Source organism: Trachypithecus francoisi, unplaced genomic scaffold (genome assembly GCF_009764315.1).
Source record: "Trachypithecus francoisi isolate TF-2019V2 unplaced genomic scaffold, Tfra_2.0 Lachesis_group19, whole genome shotgun sequence".
Lineage (NCBI taxonomy): Eukaryota > Metazoa > Chordata > Mammalia > Primates > Cercopithecidae > Trachypithecus > Trachypithecus francoisi.
The window spans coordinates 31993474-32009847 of NW_022681464.1; the positions used below are offsets into that span (position 1 = coordinate 31993474).

Genomic DNA, 16374 nt, shown 5'->3' on the forward strand with positions numbered 1-16374 from the left:
ACAATTCTCAGGGGCAAGAGTGAAGACTGCTTATCTTGCTAAGTACATTGCTTGATTTTCACCGTTGATCCTAAGTGAGGAATTCAGTAGGGCAAGAGAAGGCCTGGGGACGGCACCATGGAGATGGGAAGTTCCACTGAGAGCCCTTCCTGCGGGTCACTGACTGGCACGGAGTGGGCAGAACGGAGAACTCCTTCTTTATTTAGCTCTTTAACTTTCCTGAAGCCAGATCCTCGCAATCCCCATCAGTGCCCTAGTGTGGCTTGGATTTGAGAGCATTTTGCCACCAGGAAGGTGTAAGACAGGGCTAGGAGGCAGAGGGTTCATTCTTTTGGGGTAAACGAAGTTTAGGAGAGTCTAAATACCCCCCTTTTCTCTCCCTCCTTCTTTGGGGAGCATGCATGTTATTCTCATCTTACATAAGTCTGGGTTCTTCTTTGACAGCTGCTGCACCTGGGACCAGTGGCTGCCTGGTGCCCCTTTCCACCACTGGGCATCGGAAGAACCGCAGTGTTGCTTGAAGGACCAGCATTTGGCCAGCAGCACCGAGACACCCACAGCCCGCCAGCGAAACATGGAGCTGCAAACCTGTGGCCACCTCCCCTAACAACCATTCACTTGGGCAGCAGGGCAGGTGAAAGGACCAAGATAGCAGGAGAGAGAGAGAAGGGAGGAGACCACATCCTGTCCCCACTTCCATCAGAGTGACTCACGCAGAGAAGTCTGAACTTTTGAATGGGACTGAGTTTTACTGCAGGAAAACAACCATAATAAATGTTCAATGCGACTAGGAAAATTGTTGGAAGTAACTGAGATTCCCCAGCCCTGCCACTCTTTTCTCCACCGCAGAGCTCGGGTTCTGAAACGCCGATGCGCTTTTCCCAGGCGCTCAGAGCTCAGTGGGGATCTCCATCAGTCAAAGCAAAGGGTGGGGATTCACCGTACTAGGGGTTGGTTCAGAAACGAACATGTGCCCCTCCCTCCTGGCCAATGAGCCTGAGAGGAAGTTGAAGGGGGGGCTTCTGGTAAAGAATTCCATATTACCACAAAGAGAAGCCCAGGCAGACTTGGTGCTTCTTGTGCTGGACAGTGTGGTGCGGATGAGATGCCCAGAAGCATGCAGGATGGAGCCAAGAGAACCAAGAGGAAGCAGAGTCAACTCCTGATGGGCCAGGCCTCAAGCCTCACCTACCCCGCCTGGCTAACTGTGTGAGATTATTCTTATTGTTTAAGTCATTAATTTTGCAGTGAGTTTTCTGAATCAGCAGCTAAAGGCTTCCCAAAAGATTCACATTCCTTCAGGGGTGGGTTTTCTTCCCTGACCCATTTCCTGGATACAGTGCTCAGAATGCAAACTTGCAATCAGTTATTTAAAATGACTCTTGCACATTGCTGAATGGAGACATTCTACTGTACCCAACAGAAACTCAAGTGAGTTATTTATATCAGCCAAACCTTGATCCTACTGAGATTAAAAGCCAGCCTGGGCTTCTGCCTGGGACTCACACCAGTGAGCCTTGCTCCCTCTCTGGGAGTCTTCTCTGTGTGTCAGCAGCATGAGCATCAAGATGAACAGTTTTGAGAGATAGCCTTTGTCACCAAGTGTCCCTTAATTCTCTTAATGGCATCATCATACTTTAAGGCATCCAGGCTCAAAATCTTGGTCCTCAGGGACACCCACCTCCCTGGCCTCTTTCATGCATTTTCTCATGTCCTACTCTTCTTCTGTGTGACATATTTTGTTTCCACTCCTTCCTTTTCATTTCTAGTGCCTATGCCCTGAAAGTCAGCCCTCTTTTTTTTTTTTTTTTTTTGGCTTTTGAGACAGAGTCTCACTCTGTTGCCCAGGCTGGAGTGTAGTGGCATGATCTCAGCTCACTGCAAACTCCACCTCCCGGGTTCAAGTGATTCTCCTGCCTCAGCCTCCCCATTGGCTGGGATTACAGATGCCTGCCACCAAGCCTGGCTAATTTTTATATTTTAAGTAGAGACGGGGTTTCACCATTGTTGGCCAGGCTAGTCTTGAACTCCTGACCTCAGGTGATCTGCCTGCCTCGGCCTCTCAAAGTGCTGGGATTACAGGTGTGACCCACTGTGCCCAGCCAGCCCTGACTCATGCCTGGACGATTGCAGTAGCTTGCCAATCTGACTCCATGGCTCTAGAACTTTCCTACACCAAACCATCCCACAGGCTGCAGCCAGCTTAGTAATCTTTAATCTTTTCAACTGCTTGCAGGACTCCTTTCAATGACGTTACACTGACCATAGTAAAATCTCCAACTGATGTAGGTTGTATGACGCTTGCCTGATCTGATTCCACGCTGCCAGGGTGTGATTCCAGTTTACCTCTCTCCAGTCTCTTTTCTCCATCAAATTTCCCACTGTTCACCAGGCTCTCTGGGCCTGTAGAGGCCACATGATGTGGCTTGAAGAGCACATTCTTTGTGCTTAAGTTTGAATCTTGTGTTCTTCTTGTGCTTCTGGGAATTACATCCTCACTACACTGTTCAGCACAAAAAGCATGGATTCTACCCAGGTTTCTCTTTGTGCTAATATGGAATTCTTTATCAGAAGCCCCGCCCTCAACTTCCTCTCAGGGCTCATTGTCCAGGAGGGAGGGGCCACATGTCCATTTCTGAGCCAGCCCCTAGGAAGGTGAATCCCCACCCTTCGCTTTGACTGATGGAGATCCCCACTGAGCTCTGAGCGCCTGGGAGAAGAGCATGTTCTTTGTGCTTAAGAGTCTTAAATTTGAATTCTGACTCTACCATTTACTGACAGGGTGCTTTTTGGCAACTTTTTTTTTTAACCTCTTAAACACTCAATTTCCTGGCCTGTAAGGTTGGTATTTTATTCTGCTCTCAGAGGAGTGTGTTGAGAAGGGAGAGAGTGTGAAGTCAGTCTGGTGAGGATGCATGCAGCATGTCTTGCACCTGTGAGTCCCAGCCACATCCTGCCTCCAGCTTTGGGCTTCTGCTCGGGCGGCAACAATATTCACTCAGCTAAATTCAACCCACACTCCAGACCCAGCTCCTGGGTCACCGCCTCCAGAAGAACCCTCCTGATTCCCATGGCAGGAAAATTCCTGTCGCACCACTCCTGTAGCGTCTTATCCTTTCATTTAGGTTTTCATTAGTGTGCATAGTAATAATAACTAGCATTTAACGCATACTTACTATGTGCCAGGCACTTTTCTAAGTGTTTTTTGTTTATTACTTCATTTAATCCTCACATCAACATCATGATGTGATGTATTACCATTATTTATCTTCATTTACATTGAAGCAAATAGACTCAGAGAGAGGTTTTTTTTTTTTTTTGAGGCGGAGTCTCGCTCTGTCGCCCAGGCTGGAGTGCAGCGGCCGGATCTCAGCTCACTGCAAGCTCCACCTCCTGGGTTTACGCCATTCTCCTGCCTCAGCCTCCCGAGTAGCTGGGACTACAGGCGCCCGCCACCTCGCCCGGCTAGTTTTTGTATTTTTAGTAGAGACGGGGTTTCACCGTGTTAGCCAGGATGGTCTCGATCTCCTGACCTCGTGATCCGCCCGTCTCGGCCTCCCAAAGTGCTGGGATTACAGGCTTGAGCCACCGCGCCCGGCCCAGAGAGAGGTTTAATAATTGTCCAAGATCACATACCTAATAAATGGTAAAGTCAGATGCAAACCCAGGAAGTCTGGCCCCAGAGTCTAGTACTTAACCACTAAGCTGTGCTGTATTCTCTCTGCTACTGGGCAGAGACTAATGTCCTATTTCATCTAAACTGGGGGCTTACGCAAAACAGGGGGAAATGAAATAGTGTATTCGCCAATGTTTTCCACATCAATAGCCCCAGTCCCACCCCATCTGCTGAAGCCCATGCAGAGACTCCTGACAGTCTCCCACCAAATTTCTGCACCTGGGTGTCCTGCAGGTTCCTGTCACTCAATACACCACAAACTCCCTTCATTCTCTTTTCCTCCAAATATCTGCCCTTCTCCTGTCTCCATGGAGAGGACATCTCCATCCATCCAATAACCCAGACTGGGTGCCTCAGAATTATTTTAACTCCTGCCTCTCCCTTGTCTTCCCAATTCAATTATTGTCTGAGTCATGTGTATTCTATTTTGTAAATAGATTTGAATCCATTTGCTCTCTCCAGTTCACCATCACTGGGCTAATTTAGTCTCTCAATAACTTTCAGCCTTACAATGAAAAAAAATGAATGTATGACTTCATTTCTGATGGGGCAATTCTAAAGATATTCCCATAATGGGAAAATGACAGCTCTTCTGGATTTATGAAGTATATTTCTTCTTAATAGCATAAAACATGTATTTTATTAGGTATTATCTGTTCATGCTCTCCCAAATCATGTGCAGTGGGGAAATATGGGTAGAGAAGCAGCATGTGGTTGGCATTAAGTGGAAAGTGTGTTGAACAGGAGCACACAGCTCTCAAGAGGCCACGGGCTCCTGGGTTGGAACTCCAATTCCACCTTCCACCTGTGGGAGCTTGGGCAGAATTGCTTACCTTTCTATACTGCAGCGTAAGGTTAATGAAGGATTTGGTAAGAAAATCCCCTTGGAGTGCATAGTGCAGTGCCCACTGTTATCCATTAACCATATTAATTGTAACCTCAAACCTGGGAAAGTTACATTGTTGACCTTCAGCAGAGCAAGGAGCTCCTTAAGCCCTGATCCTGTGTTCAATTCATCACAGTGTTCTGCTCCTCCAAATAAGGAGTTTCATTTCCTCTCAATCCTTCTCAGTGCTGTACTTCAGAATCACCTGGGGAGCTTCACAAACTACCGATACGCCCACTCCACACGCATCTGACTTAATTGGGTCGGATGCAGCCTAAGCATCGGGTGTTAAAGCTCCCCAGGTGTTTCTAGTCTGCAGTCAAGGGTACGCCACATTGGTTTTGACAAGGCCCAGATGTAGGGGTGTATCTTGTCATAGGAGTTGCATCAGAGCAGAGGGGAAGTCTGTGGGCAGGAAGAGAAGCACGGCCCTTATATTCTATAGAAAAACACAGGACCTGCTGGGGACACAGCAGAAATGTTAAAACAGCACGGCATCAGCTACAGAAATTAAGAAACCTAAGTCACGGTTTTGTTCTGTGAGTGCAAAACTTGCCCACTTTTCATCAAGATGCAAAATAAAAGCTAAAAAGAAAACCACTTTGACATTTTGGTGTGATTCAACTGTTGACAACTCATCAATCCCACTTCACGGATTGGTGATCTCTCACCCCCTTCCCCAGTCTCTCCCACAGGGCAGGCTCAGGGGAATCCTCCAGGGAGGAGTGAAACCCAGGGTGAGGTTTGGACACTTACCTGATTGATACGGAAAGTCTTGGCCTTGTTAAACCTGGTAGAACCCTGAAGCAACATTAGAAAAGGTGGTTTGTTTAAACTGCAGCCTCCCAGGGACACATCTCTCTTGAGAGAGTTACTGGCCAAATCTAGGACTTCGGGACTCAGTGATAACCTGGAAAAAGGGCAGAAATGAAAGATGCTGCCAAACTTGGACATGTCGAGGAAGACCCGCTGGTAGAGAGAGCTCATTTCAAAAACTACGTGTTTTGGGGATGAAGAGGGGTTGGTTAATGGGTACAAAAATGCAGTTAGATAGAAGGAATATGATCTAGTGTTTGGTAGCACAATAGGGTGACTCAAGTTAACGATGATTTATTGTCTAATTTAAAATAGGTAGAGAAGTTTTGGAATGTTCCCAACACAAAGAGCATGACGAATGCTTGAAATGAAGCACATTCCAGCTACCCAGATTTGATCATTACACATTGTAGGCCTGTATCAAAATATCACATGTATCCCACAAATATGTATTAATACAACTGTTATGTAGCAATACTTTTTTTTAAATTACACATTCTTATGGTCATGGTTCCTAGGGAAACTTTCCTCTCCTACTTTAATATCACCTCCAGAAGCCAGCGAGGAGCCCAAGAAACTTTCATTGACTCGTGATTGTGGCAGGATTGTGGGAGGGTCGGGATACTATAGTTCTTTCTTTGAAATGGGTGTCATATGGAAATACAAAAGTAAATATGCACAGAGGGGGAAGATGGGCTCTGGATGATACTGAATGATGGTAAATATAAGGAAACTTCAGAGGTGAGTTTATGGAAGGATTTGTCTGACTACGAGGAGGAAAGTCTTGGACAAATTTGCTTTATCTCACGATTCTTGTCCAAGCCTTATCATGGCAGTAAGCTGTTGCTAACAACCCCTGTGCCTTCCCCATCCCTCCCATTTCCTGCTCCAGTCCCTGAATTAGATGTTCAAGGAAGATGTTTCATCAACCAGGAGGGGAATGAGAACTCTAAGCCTCACCCTGGCCAAGGAGGATGGAGCCCTGATGGGTGGGAGGCTCCCTGTCACGGTAGCCTGAGAATTCCAGCCTGAGGTTCATAGCCAGAACCAGGCCCTCTCCTTACCCTGGAGAAGATTTTGCCTCTTATCTAAAAACAATCATTTTGTACGTGCATAGAAGCCCCAAGCGCTACTCTCTCTCTATTCAATATCACGTTCAACATTGTGGTGATTTGGCTTCCTAGCACAGCACTAGTCCATGTAATTCCTTGGCCCTGAAAACCGTGGAGAGCTGATTAAATCTAATTGCACAATCTTGATTATAATGCAATAAAATTTCAGTGAATACTTTTCAGGGCCATAATCTGAAATTAATTTTAATTAGGCCTTTCCCAAGTTTACATGCCAAAGCTGCTCCTCCAAAGGGAGGCCGGGCCCAGGAGTTTTTTGTGGATTTGTTTTTTAATGGATGTATCTGGCCAAAGATGGCATTTTGAAAGACTGTGGCATGTGGGCCTCATGCAGCACACGTTGACAAAGCTGACTTTGTTAACTGGACCAAAGAGATACCCTTCCCATGGGGAGGCCATTCTCGTCAGTTACCCACAAAGACAGGATCACCTACCTCTGGACAAAAACATTGCTGATACAACCCTCAAAATTGCTCCCGCCCAGACGTAGAGACTGCTGGGAACTTGAAATGCGTTTTGGCCTTTGGTCATTTCTCAGAGGCTGGTCATCAGTGAGAAGCCGTAGTCTGAAAGGGAAGAAAAGCAAATCAAGGGTGAGAACTGCTGGATAAAAGGGCCCTTGCCATGTGGCCAACTCACTGTCTATGACTCAGACTCAATATTTGTTATCTAAAATAACTCGTGAAACTAGACTTTATTTTTAAAGAGCATTACAATTTTTTTCATGTATTTTGCACATAACATTTTTATTAAAATGGGTGTATCTTGCTAAAGATGACATTTTGAAAGACTGGTATGAGAGCCTCGTGTACAGAAAGTGCACAGACTATATGTGTTCAGCTCAACGAATTTTTGCAACAGAAATACACCAACATTACCAGCACCCAGATAAGGAAACAGAACAGAGTAGCACCCCAGGAACCCTGTTGTGCATTCCCTTTAACTCTGTAGCCTCCCTCCCTCTATCCTGAATTCTGATGGAATGGATTAGTTCTTGCCTGTTTTTGAACTTTGTATAAAGGAAATTATATGAGATGAACTTTTATGTGTGACTCAATGTTTTCCACATTATGTTTATGAGGGTCATTCATGTCATTATATACAGTTCTAGATTCTTCTTTCTCATTGCTATATAGCATTCCATTTTGAATACACCACAATTTATCCATCTAACTGATTTATTTTTTAAATTTTATTTATTTACATTTTATTTTATTTTATTTTTCTTAGAGACGTGGTTTTACTATGTTTCCCAGACTGGTCTCGAACTCTTGACCTCAAGCAACCCTCTTGCCTCAGCCTCCTTAGTTGTTAGGATCACAGACACGAGCCACCATGTGTGGCAATTTATTTTTTTATGAAGAAATTGATATGGAATAAGGAAGAAGCACAAGACTTATTAGTCAAGTATTTTTGGCATCAAGGACAAATATTTTGCAAAAAGACACCAGAAAATTCCATTAAATGAAAGAGAGTAAAACTCACTCACAGCTCTGACAGAAGTATTATTCCACTTACCCAGAGTTGTCGCTTATTACAGATACATAGTGCAGCAAACCATCCATATACGTCTGCGGAGTTTTAAAAATTGGACCGTCGCTATCCCTGGTGCTCAATTCAATGTGACCATCTTCCAGAGTGACCTGCAGGGTGCTTGTCTGAAATCATCATAGAAAATACCCATCAACTAATTTGCATTTAAGGATTATGCCTGTATCCGTACTGAATTTATCATCCAAACCATGTATCAAACAATCAGGATGTTTTGACCCAAATGCTGTGAGTTTGCTTTTTGCTCTAAAGATTATTTTTTGCATATTTGACTCCATGTTTATAAATAGACAAATCTTATGCAAATTATGCCAACACTGATGAATTTGTCAAAAACATTTTTTGGACCTACATTCATTAAGCCAATTTAATTTCTCAATCGACTACACAAAACAGTTAAATCATTTCTAAATTTTTCTATTTTATCTTATTATCATTATTATTTGAGACAGAGTCTTACTGTCTTGCATAGGCTAGAGTACAGTGGCACTCTCCCAGGCTCAAGCGATCCTCCCACCTCAGCCTCCTGAGAAGCTGGGGCCACAGGCGCACACCACCACAGCCGGCTAAGTTTGTAATTTTTTGTAGATACAGGATCTCACTATGTTCCCTAGGTTGGTCTCAGACCCCTGGGCTCAAGAGATACTGCTGGCTTGGCCTTCCAAGGTGCTGGGATTACAGGTGTGAGCCATCATGCCCAGCCTAAATTTTTCTGTTTTTATTTTTCTTTTGCTGAAGTTATTTCTATCAGGATCAATTCATTGCTAAATAAATTTTACAGCCTTAATTTTTAATATAAGAATATTACAATGATTTCTTCTCTTCAGTCATTATAAATTTTTTACTTCCTAGTCATTATTTCTGGGAAGTTCAATTCTCCATGTCAAACTCTGAAGATCTAAATTTTGGCAAGATAATTTAACTCTTCCTGTCAATCATTAATTTTAAAAATGTGCAATCTCAGCACTTGTCATTTCAATTTTGTTCGTGTTTTTTCTACCAAGTATAATTTCTGCCGTTTTCAACAAGATGTGATGCTTTGGTAAGATTTCAGTCTAAAACAAGTTTTACAGTGTGTGGCTATAGCCATTGTTGATTTTGCTTTGTGTTAACTTTTTTTCAATTGGCAATATTCATTAAGAATTGCATAAAATAATGCTGACTTAGATGTATCTTTAGCTAACCCATTATGAAATTGAGGGCAACGTCCCTATGCTATTTCCAAGATTCCCCTATGGTCCAGGGTTGATCTAATCTTTTGCTAACCTAATTCTTCCCTCTGCTCTCAATCATTTTGTGAATTGTGTACTAAGTGTTCCTACATGTGGCAGAGGAAACAAGTGTCAGGTATCATAAGAGCTAGATCAAAACATCCTGCTTTCATGGAAAAGCCACCCCCACAGTCTAAGTGTCAGCAGGTGCTTCTTTAGGGCTCATTTTAAAAATAAGACCTTAGGGACTGGTGAGCAAGCCACCAAGAGAGGGGCGGCCTTCCTAATATGACAGAGCCACAGAGTCAGCCACCATCTATTTTCTTAGCAGATACTAGAAGTCTGTTGTGCTCCGCAATCCTAAAGAAACACATTCAGAAACAATCACACTCTACTTCTATTTAAAAATTCCACTCATTCCACAAATACTCATCCCTAACTATTAGATGACTTCTATACCTACATAACCACACTAGCTAAATCCACTTACGTTACAGACGGTACCTGCTTGTGGAAGAGAATTTATGTGGCTCTGTTGTACATGAGGAAGGAGCAAAGGATCTTATTTTCTACAATTCTCCAGGTATAAATATTGTCCAACTAGCTGCTGCTGCAAAAAGGCAGACTAGAGAGCTGCCTTTTATGTGATCAAAATGGGATCATAGGGACACACTCCGATTTTCCTTCTGAGCTCTGAAACTTTAAGCTACATTATTAACTGCAGTAGTTATAATCCACCTTAACTCTTATTATAAAATATACCTGAAAAGAATAAAAATGAGTCCGCGAATACATGCAAATGTAACTCTGTAAATTATAATGTTACTTTCTAAACCTGATTTCTTTGAGGACCTACCCCAGAGTGGGGAATAACATTCATGGTTGAACTATACAATAGCATTTACTGTGTGATGATGGAAAAAATGTCCAACTCCACCACTTTCAAAATCTCTCTATTGTTTTTAACATCAAACTTTGAGTCAGGTTCAAATCTTGTTTGATATTAATGCACTGTTGCATACCCGTGTCTGAAGACTTAATAATACGCCACTGGGTTGAAAAGTCTGAAATCCAAATGAGGCCTGGAGGTGGTCAGTAAGCGGTGAGCCCAAATTAGTGAAACTCAATTGTCCTCCTCTGGAGAATGAGGCGGATCGCACAAGCTGAAACACAAACATGGAATAAATTACTGGCATTGTAATCATTTCTTGGCTGAAATACAGTACCTTACCCGATCTCACTTTACCCAAACCGATTAATGTGATTTATATAGCCTCAGAAAGAAAGAGAGCTTACTTTGCTGCATGATAAGTCAGCAATCATCTGTAAGTTTTCACGTATATAGTTGGCCTTCCTACTTTCCTGCAAATTTAATGTGCAAACCTGCAAAGGTTCAGCACCTTGCAAGCACATGGGGAGTGTATATGAGCCAGTTCACTATAACACTGTGTGCTACCAGAAAGAAGTCAAAAGTTGCTGTGTTAATGGATACAGAAGGTGGGTTGGCTGAGAAGCACTCCTTCATGAGGTTCTGAACCTTCACTTACCTTCCAGTCTTCCGAGCACTTTTTGGTTACTCCCACAGTATCGTTCAATCTAACGACACCACTGGTTTTCTTCAAATTTTTCATGCAGCCTCGGAAAGCAGGCATAGAAATGTTAAATCTGATTAGGAACACAAATGAAAGGAAGAGATGGATCATTCCAGGCTCACATGAAATGAGAGCTGAAACGCTGTGCTCTTTAGTACTTTTCACCCATACACGAGTATGTGTTTTATGTTTATCCTTTCTCATGGGATTCCCATAATGCCACTTATTTTATGATGCTGGGAGAACCGACTTCCTTTCTGTGGAAGTTTACATTCTCAGCTATAAAAATGCAGACAACAATGTTAACAGAAGAACGGCCAGTGACTGCAAAAGGTACAAAGACAGAGAAGATGCACAATATCTAGAACTTCCCGTCCCTCTCCCTGGAGTCACAGCATTGCACGGTGGATAGGACATGTATTAATAAGTTAATAGATATATGATATACATATATAAATAATCAATCATTTATAGGAAGCAGGAATGCTCTAGAAAACTTTTTGCTCTTTTTTTCTGTTCACTGTTAAGTTAGCCACTGTAAAGTCAGAAGAAACAAAGTGCTACTTTCTGGTTCTATTCAATTATGAAAAATGTAGCTTGATTTCATCAGTGCCAAGCTGAAACAATGGAACACATTGTCCAGGTTCATATGCTGCTGTATCTACCACCTCCTACCCATGGGACCTGGGCAAAGGGTTATTGCCAGGATTAAAAACATTAACGGGCCGGGTGGGGTGGCTCATGCCTGTAATCCCAGCACTTTGGGAGGCCAAGTCAGGTGGATCATTTGCGGTCAGGTGTTCGAGACCAGCCTAGTCAACATGATGAACCTTAACTCTACTAAAAACACAAAAATTAGCCGGGCGTGGTGGCAGGCACCTGTAGTCCCAGCTACTCAGGAGCTGAGGTTGGAGAATCACCTGAACCTGGGAGGCAGAGGTTGCAGTGAGTCCAGATCATACCACTGAACTCCAGCCTGGGCGACAGAGTGAGACTCTGTCTCAAAAAACAAAAACAAAAACAAAAAAAACAAGTTCACGTACAGCAAGAGCTTGCAGCAGTGCATGGCACCTGGGCATGAATGCTCAGCAGGGGTTTCTGAGAGGCAAAATTGTGCTGCTGTGGACCAGCCAAATTGCCTGGGTTCAAGTTCTGTCCCTGCTAATTGAACAGGCAACTTCTCTTCTCTGTGCCTCTGTTTCCTCATTTAGACAATGGGAATATGTGAGTCTGTTTCACAGGGTTGTCGTAAGTCTAAGAAAGTTAATATGTGTAACACACTCAAACAGTGCTTTATACAGAGTAAGGACTCAATGTGAGATCATCAAGCTAGTAACTACTCCCATATTACTGTTCTTACATAATGACAGCAATTTCTAAAGCAGCTCTTTTTAAATGGTCCCATGGCACTTCCCCTTCGATTTGACTTCTGGATCTGTCTGGAGCTGAATGTGCATAAAGCATTCACACACATGAACTAACTGAAGTCCAGGCAAATATTTGTGTTTCCTAAACAAATGATGTACTAAGAAAACCCAAAGCTGATTTCATTCTAAATCCCTAATGCAGCTTACTTTTCTAAATGGAAAGGTGTCTGCATTCCTTTTAATCCAATTCATTAGAAACAGTTGAGCTATATGTAATAGGCCTAAAATTGAGTTTCATTAAAAGGAAAAGAAAGAAACGAATCTCCACTGGCATTACAGTGTGAGCCTAATTATTTTATAAAGACGGCCTTTTGTCTCAGAAGAGGAGGAGGGTTCATTGCCATTCCTGGAGCTTGCCTATTTATACACGGTTTTAGGTCCATTCTTCTTTGGGTTTCAACATATCTCTTGGACAACAACATTCCAGGTGTCCCTCTCTCCCTAGGTTATTGGTCAAAGAAAGAAAGTTGCAGGAAAGTAAAATAGTGGGAGAGAAACGCAGTTAACAGACACAGACCACCTATTTTGCCCAAAGCTCTAAGAATACAACTTACAATAACATTTTGAGGGAGGTATTTTCTCTTTTATATTATTTTATTTTATTTTAAGTTCTAGGATACATGTCCAGGAAGGACAGGTTTCTTATCTAACATTTATTGAGCACTGACCATGTGCTGACCTCTGCTAATTCCTTTACACACTTTGACTCTTCCAACCACCCTAAGAGATGGGCAGCTACTGTGCCCTTATTAGAGATGTAGCAATGACGCATTGAGAGGCTGAGGCCTTGCCTAAGGTCACACAGGTAAGTGGCAGAGCTGGGGTCTGTACTGTCAGTGTGTCACACAGGTCAGTGAGGCCTGAAGCCCTTGCTTTTTACGCTTACAGTTGGTATTCCTGCAGCACTTGGAAGTGATCATGCCCTCTTCTTGTAGAAGAGTTACCTACAGCAGAAGTGTTAAAATGGAAGAGATTTACTTCCACTATTCCTGGGGAGATTCTTGTTACCTTGGGTTACCTGAGGACCCACAGTTCTACATTTACTCCAGGATGCAGGGTCTGAACATCCTTGCTAGAGGAATGTCATTGCACTGGGGCATGAATTGCTGTGTTAGTGGGTTCCTGCATTGGGGTATTTATGTGTACTTTGGGCCAATCTGTCCACAAAAGCTTAGCCAGCTCCATGGCTGCTGCAGGCCGACTTCAGGGAGCAAAAAGAACAAAAGGCAGCCCTAACCTCGGTGTTGGGTACTTAGTCGATGTTCAATAGATTCTTGATTGATTTTTACTTTGTGGATCATTTTCATTTTAGTGTTTATTATCACACTCTGTGAACAATGGTGTAGGTCCTCAAGAAAAATGTCCTTGCTGGTGTCAGATCCTCTGGCATTACTAGGGATGATTTGCTCTTCTCCTGGGAAGGAGATGGGATTAACAGAATGATTTCTGATTATGATCGGAAACAAGCCATTCCAAGATCTGGGTCCCCATTCCCAGAAGAAACACTACAGTGAGGGGGGGAAGAAACAAACTACGCACAAAATGCCTTGAGCAAAGCTGAGTTCGTGATTACACCTGCTTGCTTTGCTCCACCTTAAGTTTGAGAACTTTGTCTAAAAGGTCCCTCCATTTATGCCAGCACCAGAACACCTCCCTGCTCTGGAAGAGTCGGCTGGTTGCCCCTACAGAGCTTGGCTGTGGATTATCCATGGAACTCCTCTGTGCCCACCCCACCTCCCAGTGACTCATGCCCAGTGGCAGTTTCAGGAATCTCTGGGCCACCAAAGACTTCACCAGAGGAATGAGGCAAGACCCAGAACAGCTGACTATTCCTTAGCATTTTGCTTTTGAGAGAGTGAAGGGCCAGTGAAATCTTTTCACTGGCCTCTATCTCCCGCATTTTCCATGTTCCAGTGATTTTAATAAAAAGTCAAAATATAGGCCAGGCATGGTGGCTCACGTCTGTAATCCTAGCACTTTAGGAGGCAGAGGCAGGTGGATCACCTGAGGTCAGGAGTTCGAGACCAGCAGACCAACATGGCAAAACCCCATCTCTATTAAAAATACAAAATTAGCTGGGCATGGTGGCAGGCACCTGTAATCCCAGCTACTCGGGAGGCTGAGGTAGGAGAATTGCTTGAACCCAGGAGGTGGAGGTTGCAGTAAGCTGAGATTATGCCATTACACTCCAGCCTGGGCAACAAAAGCGACACCCCATCTCAAAAAAAAAAAAAAAACAACAACAAAAAGTCAAAGTATAAACTTACCCAGAAAAAAGGAAGCAGTCCCGTGTTTGGAGGATCCCAAAAAAAGTTACTAAGAAAATTCTGGGCCAGGCGCGGTGGCTCACACCTGTAATCACAGCATTTTGGGAGGCCGAGGTGGGTGGACTGCCTGAGCTCAGGAGTTCGAGACCAGCCTGGCCAAAATGGGGAAACCCCATCTCTGCTAAAAGTACAAAATTTAGCCAGGCATGGTAGCACATGCCTGTAATCCCAGCTACTCAGGAGGCCGAGGCAGTAGAATCACTTGAGCTCAGGAGGCAGAGGCTACAATGAGCCAAGATGGTGCCACTGAACTCCAGCCTGGGCGACACAGCAAGACTCTGTCTCAAAAAAAGAAAGAAAATTCTGGACTGGGCACAGTGGCTCACGTCTGTAACCCCAGAATTCGGGGGGTGGGAGGATCACTTGAGGCTAGGAGTTTGAGACCAGCCTGGGCAACACAGCAAGACCCCATCTCTACAAAAAATTGTTTTAAAAAAGCAAATTATTTATATGCATCTCTATATCTATATATTTCTTTAGTGGATGGAGATGAAAAAGTAAATAAAGGTTGAGTGCTAAATTAACCTAAAGTTTTGCTGAGCCAAAACTAAAGCCACCTCTTTTGTGGTTCTACCTACTGCCCTTTTCTAGAAAACCTGGATCGACTGGCATCCACATCACTATCTAGAGGCCTTGCGTTAATATCATGCAAACACAAACCACCCACCAATGGGTTCCTTACTGGCTCAGCGTGAGAATTCCTCCTGGCTCTGGGTAAGCCCACTGGCCTCCACTACCTCAATGACTACCTGGCCCAGGCTTCATTTACCCTTCTCCAGACTGGCCTCCTTTCCAGAGGCCAGGCCGTTTTGTGCACCTGCTTATGGGCATCTCCACCTGGCTGTGTCTCAGGCTCCTGGACTAAGCCTGTCTCAGACTTAACTTGTCGCCCCACTCCTCCACTGGTGTGTTCCATCTGCCAAGGGCTTAGCCAAAAACGAGGCATCATTCTTGACTGCTTTTCCCCTTTATTCCCCAACCCAAGCCATTGTGCAGTGCTGCCCATTCGCCATCCTAAATATATTTGGAACCTGATCCCTGTTGCTCACCTGCAAAGCCACTCCTTGGGCCAGGTCACCCTCATCACTCACCTCTGTTAATACACTCAGCCTCCAGCCACTCTACCTACCTCTGCCCTTTCCTTCTCTAATCCAGTCTCTGCCCTGCACTAGAGTGAGCTACTGAAAACCCTAATTTGGTCATGGCCTTTCTCTGCTGAAGTCTCTCCAATGGCTCCTTTCTGTGACTTTCAAGGTACTCTGTGGTCAGGCCCCTGCTGCCCACATCAGCCCCATGGGGCATCCCTATCCCACTTCCTGCTGTACTCCAGCTCTTCGCAAGTTCATGCTTTCTCTATCCAGCTTTGGTGCTTCACATACACTGACTGCTAGCATCTCTCAGGTCCTAGCTGGAGGTCACCTCCCTGATGGCCCCAACTGAATTAGGTTCCCTCCTGGGTTCTGTGAGCACCCTAAGCTTCCTCCTACACACGTCATGTTCTCCTGTAGTGACTGTCTCTCTTCTGCTCTTCTCCAGGCTCCACCCTGCTCACTGTTGTCTCCTTGGCACCTGTCACTCTGCCTGAGGCCCATTAGGCACTCAGTAAATCCTGTGTAATGAATGAATACGTGGTAACTCTCAAACATACTCAAAAGTACTGGAAAAAGCTGACTACCTTGAACGATTTTATTTTATTCCATTTCATGGAAATAAAATTAAGATTACTGACAATTCACAACTGGCTATTCATGGCTGAAT

The 16374-nt window shown here is 44.0% G+C and overlaps 1 protein-coding gene across 1 annotated transcript in view; it reads right to left on the reverse strand.

The window, feature by feature from the left end:
• Positions 1-16374, reverse strand: part of LOC117064051 (laminin subunit alpha-3) — an 86903-nt gene that overhangs the window by 19599 nt on the left and 50930 nt on the right. The window contains exons 26-30 of the mRNA XM_033178111.1: positions 10818-10935; positions 10293-10433; positions 8027-8166; positions 6943-7074; positions 5319-5472 (exon numbers count right to left, since the gene is read on the reverse strand). Of these exons, the coding sequence (XP_033034002.1) occupies positions 5319-5472; positions 6943-7074; positions 8027-8166; positions 10293-10433; positions 10818-10935 (685 nt within the window). The remainder of the gene's footprint in view (positions 1-5318; positions 5473-6942; positions 7075-8026; positions 8167-10292; positions 10434-10817; positions 10936-16374) is intronic.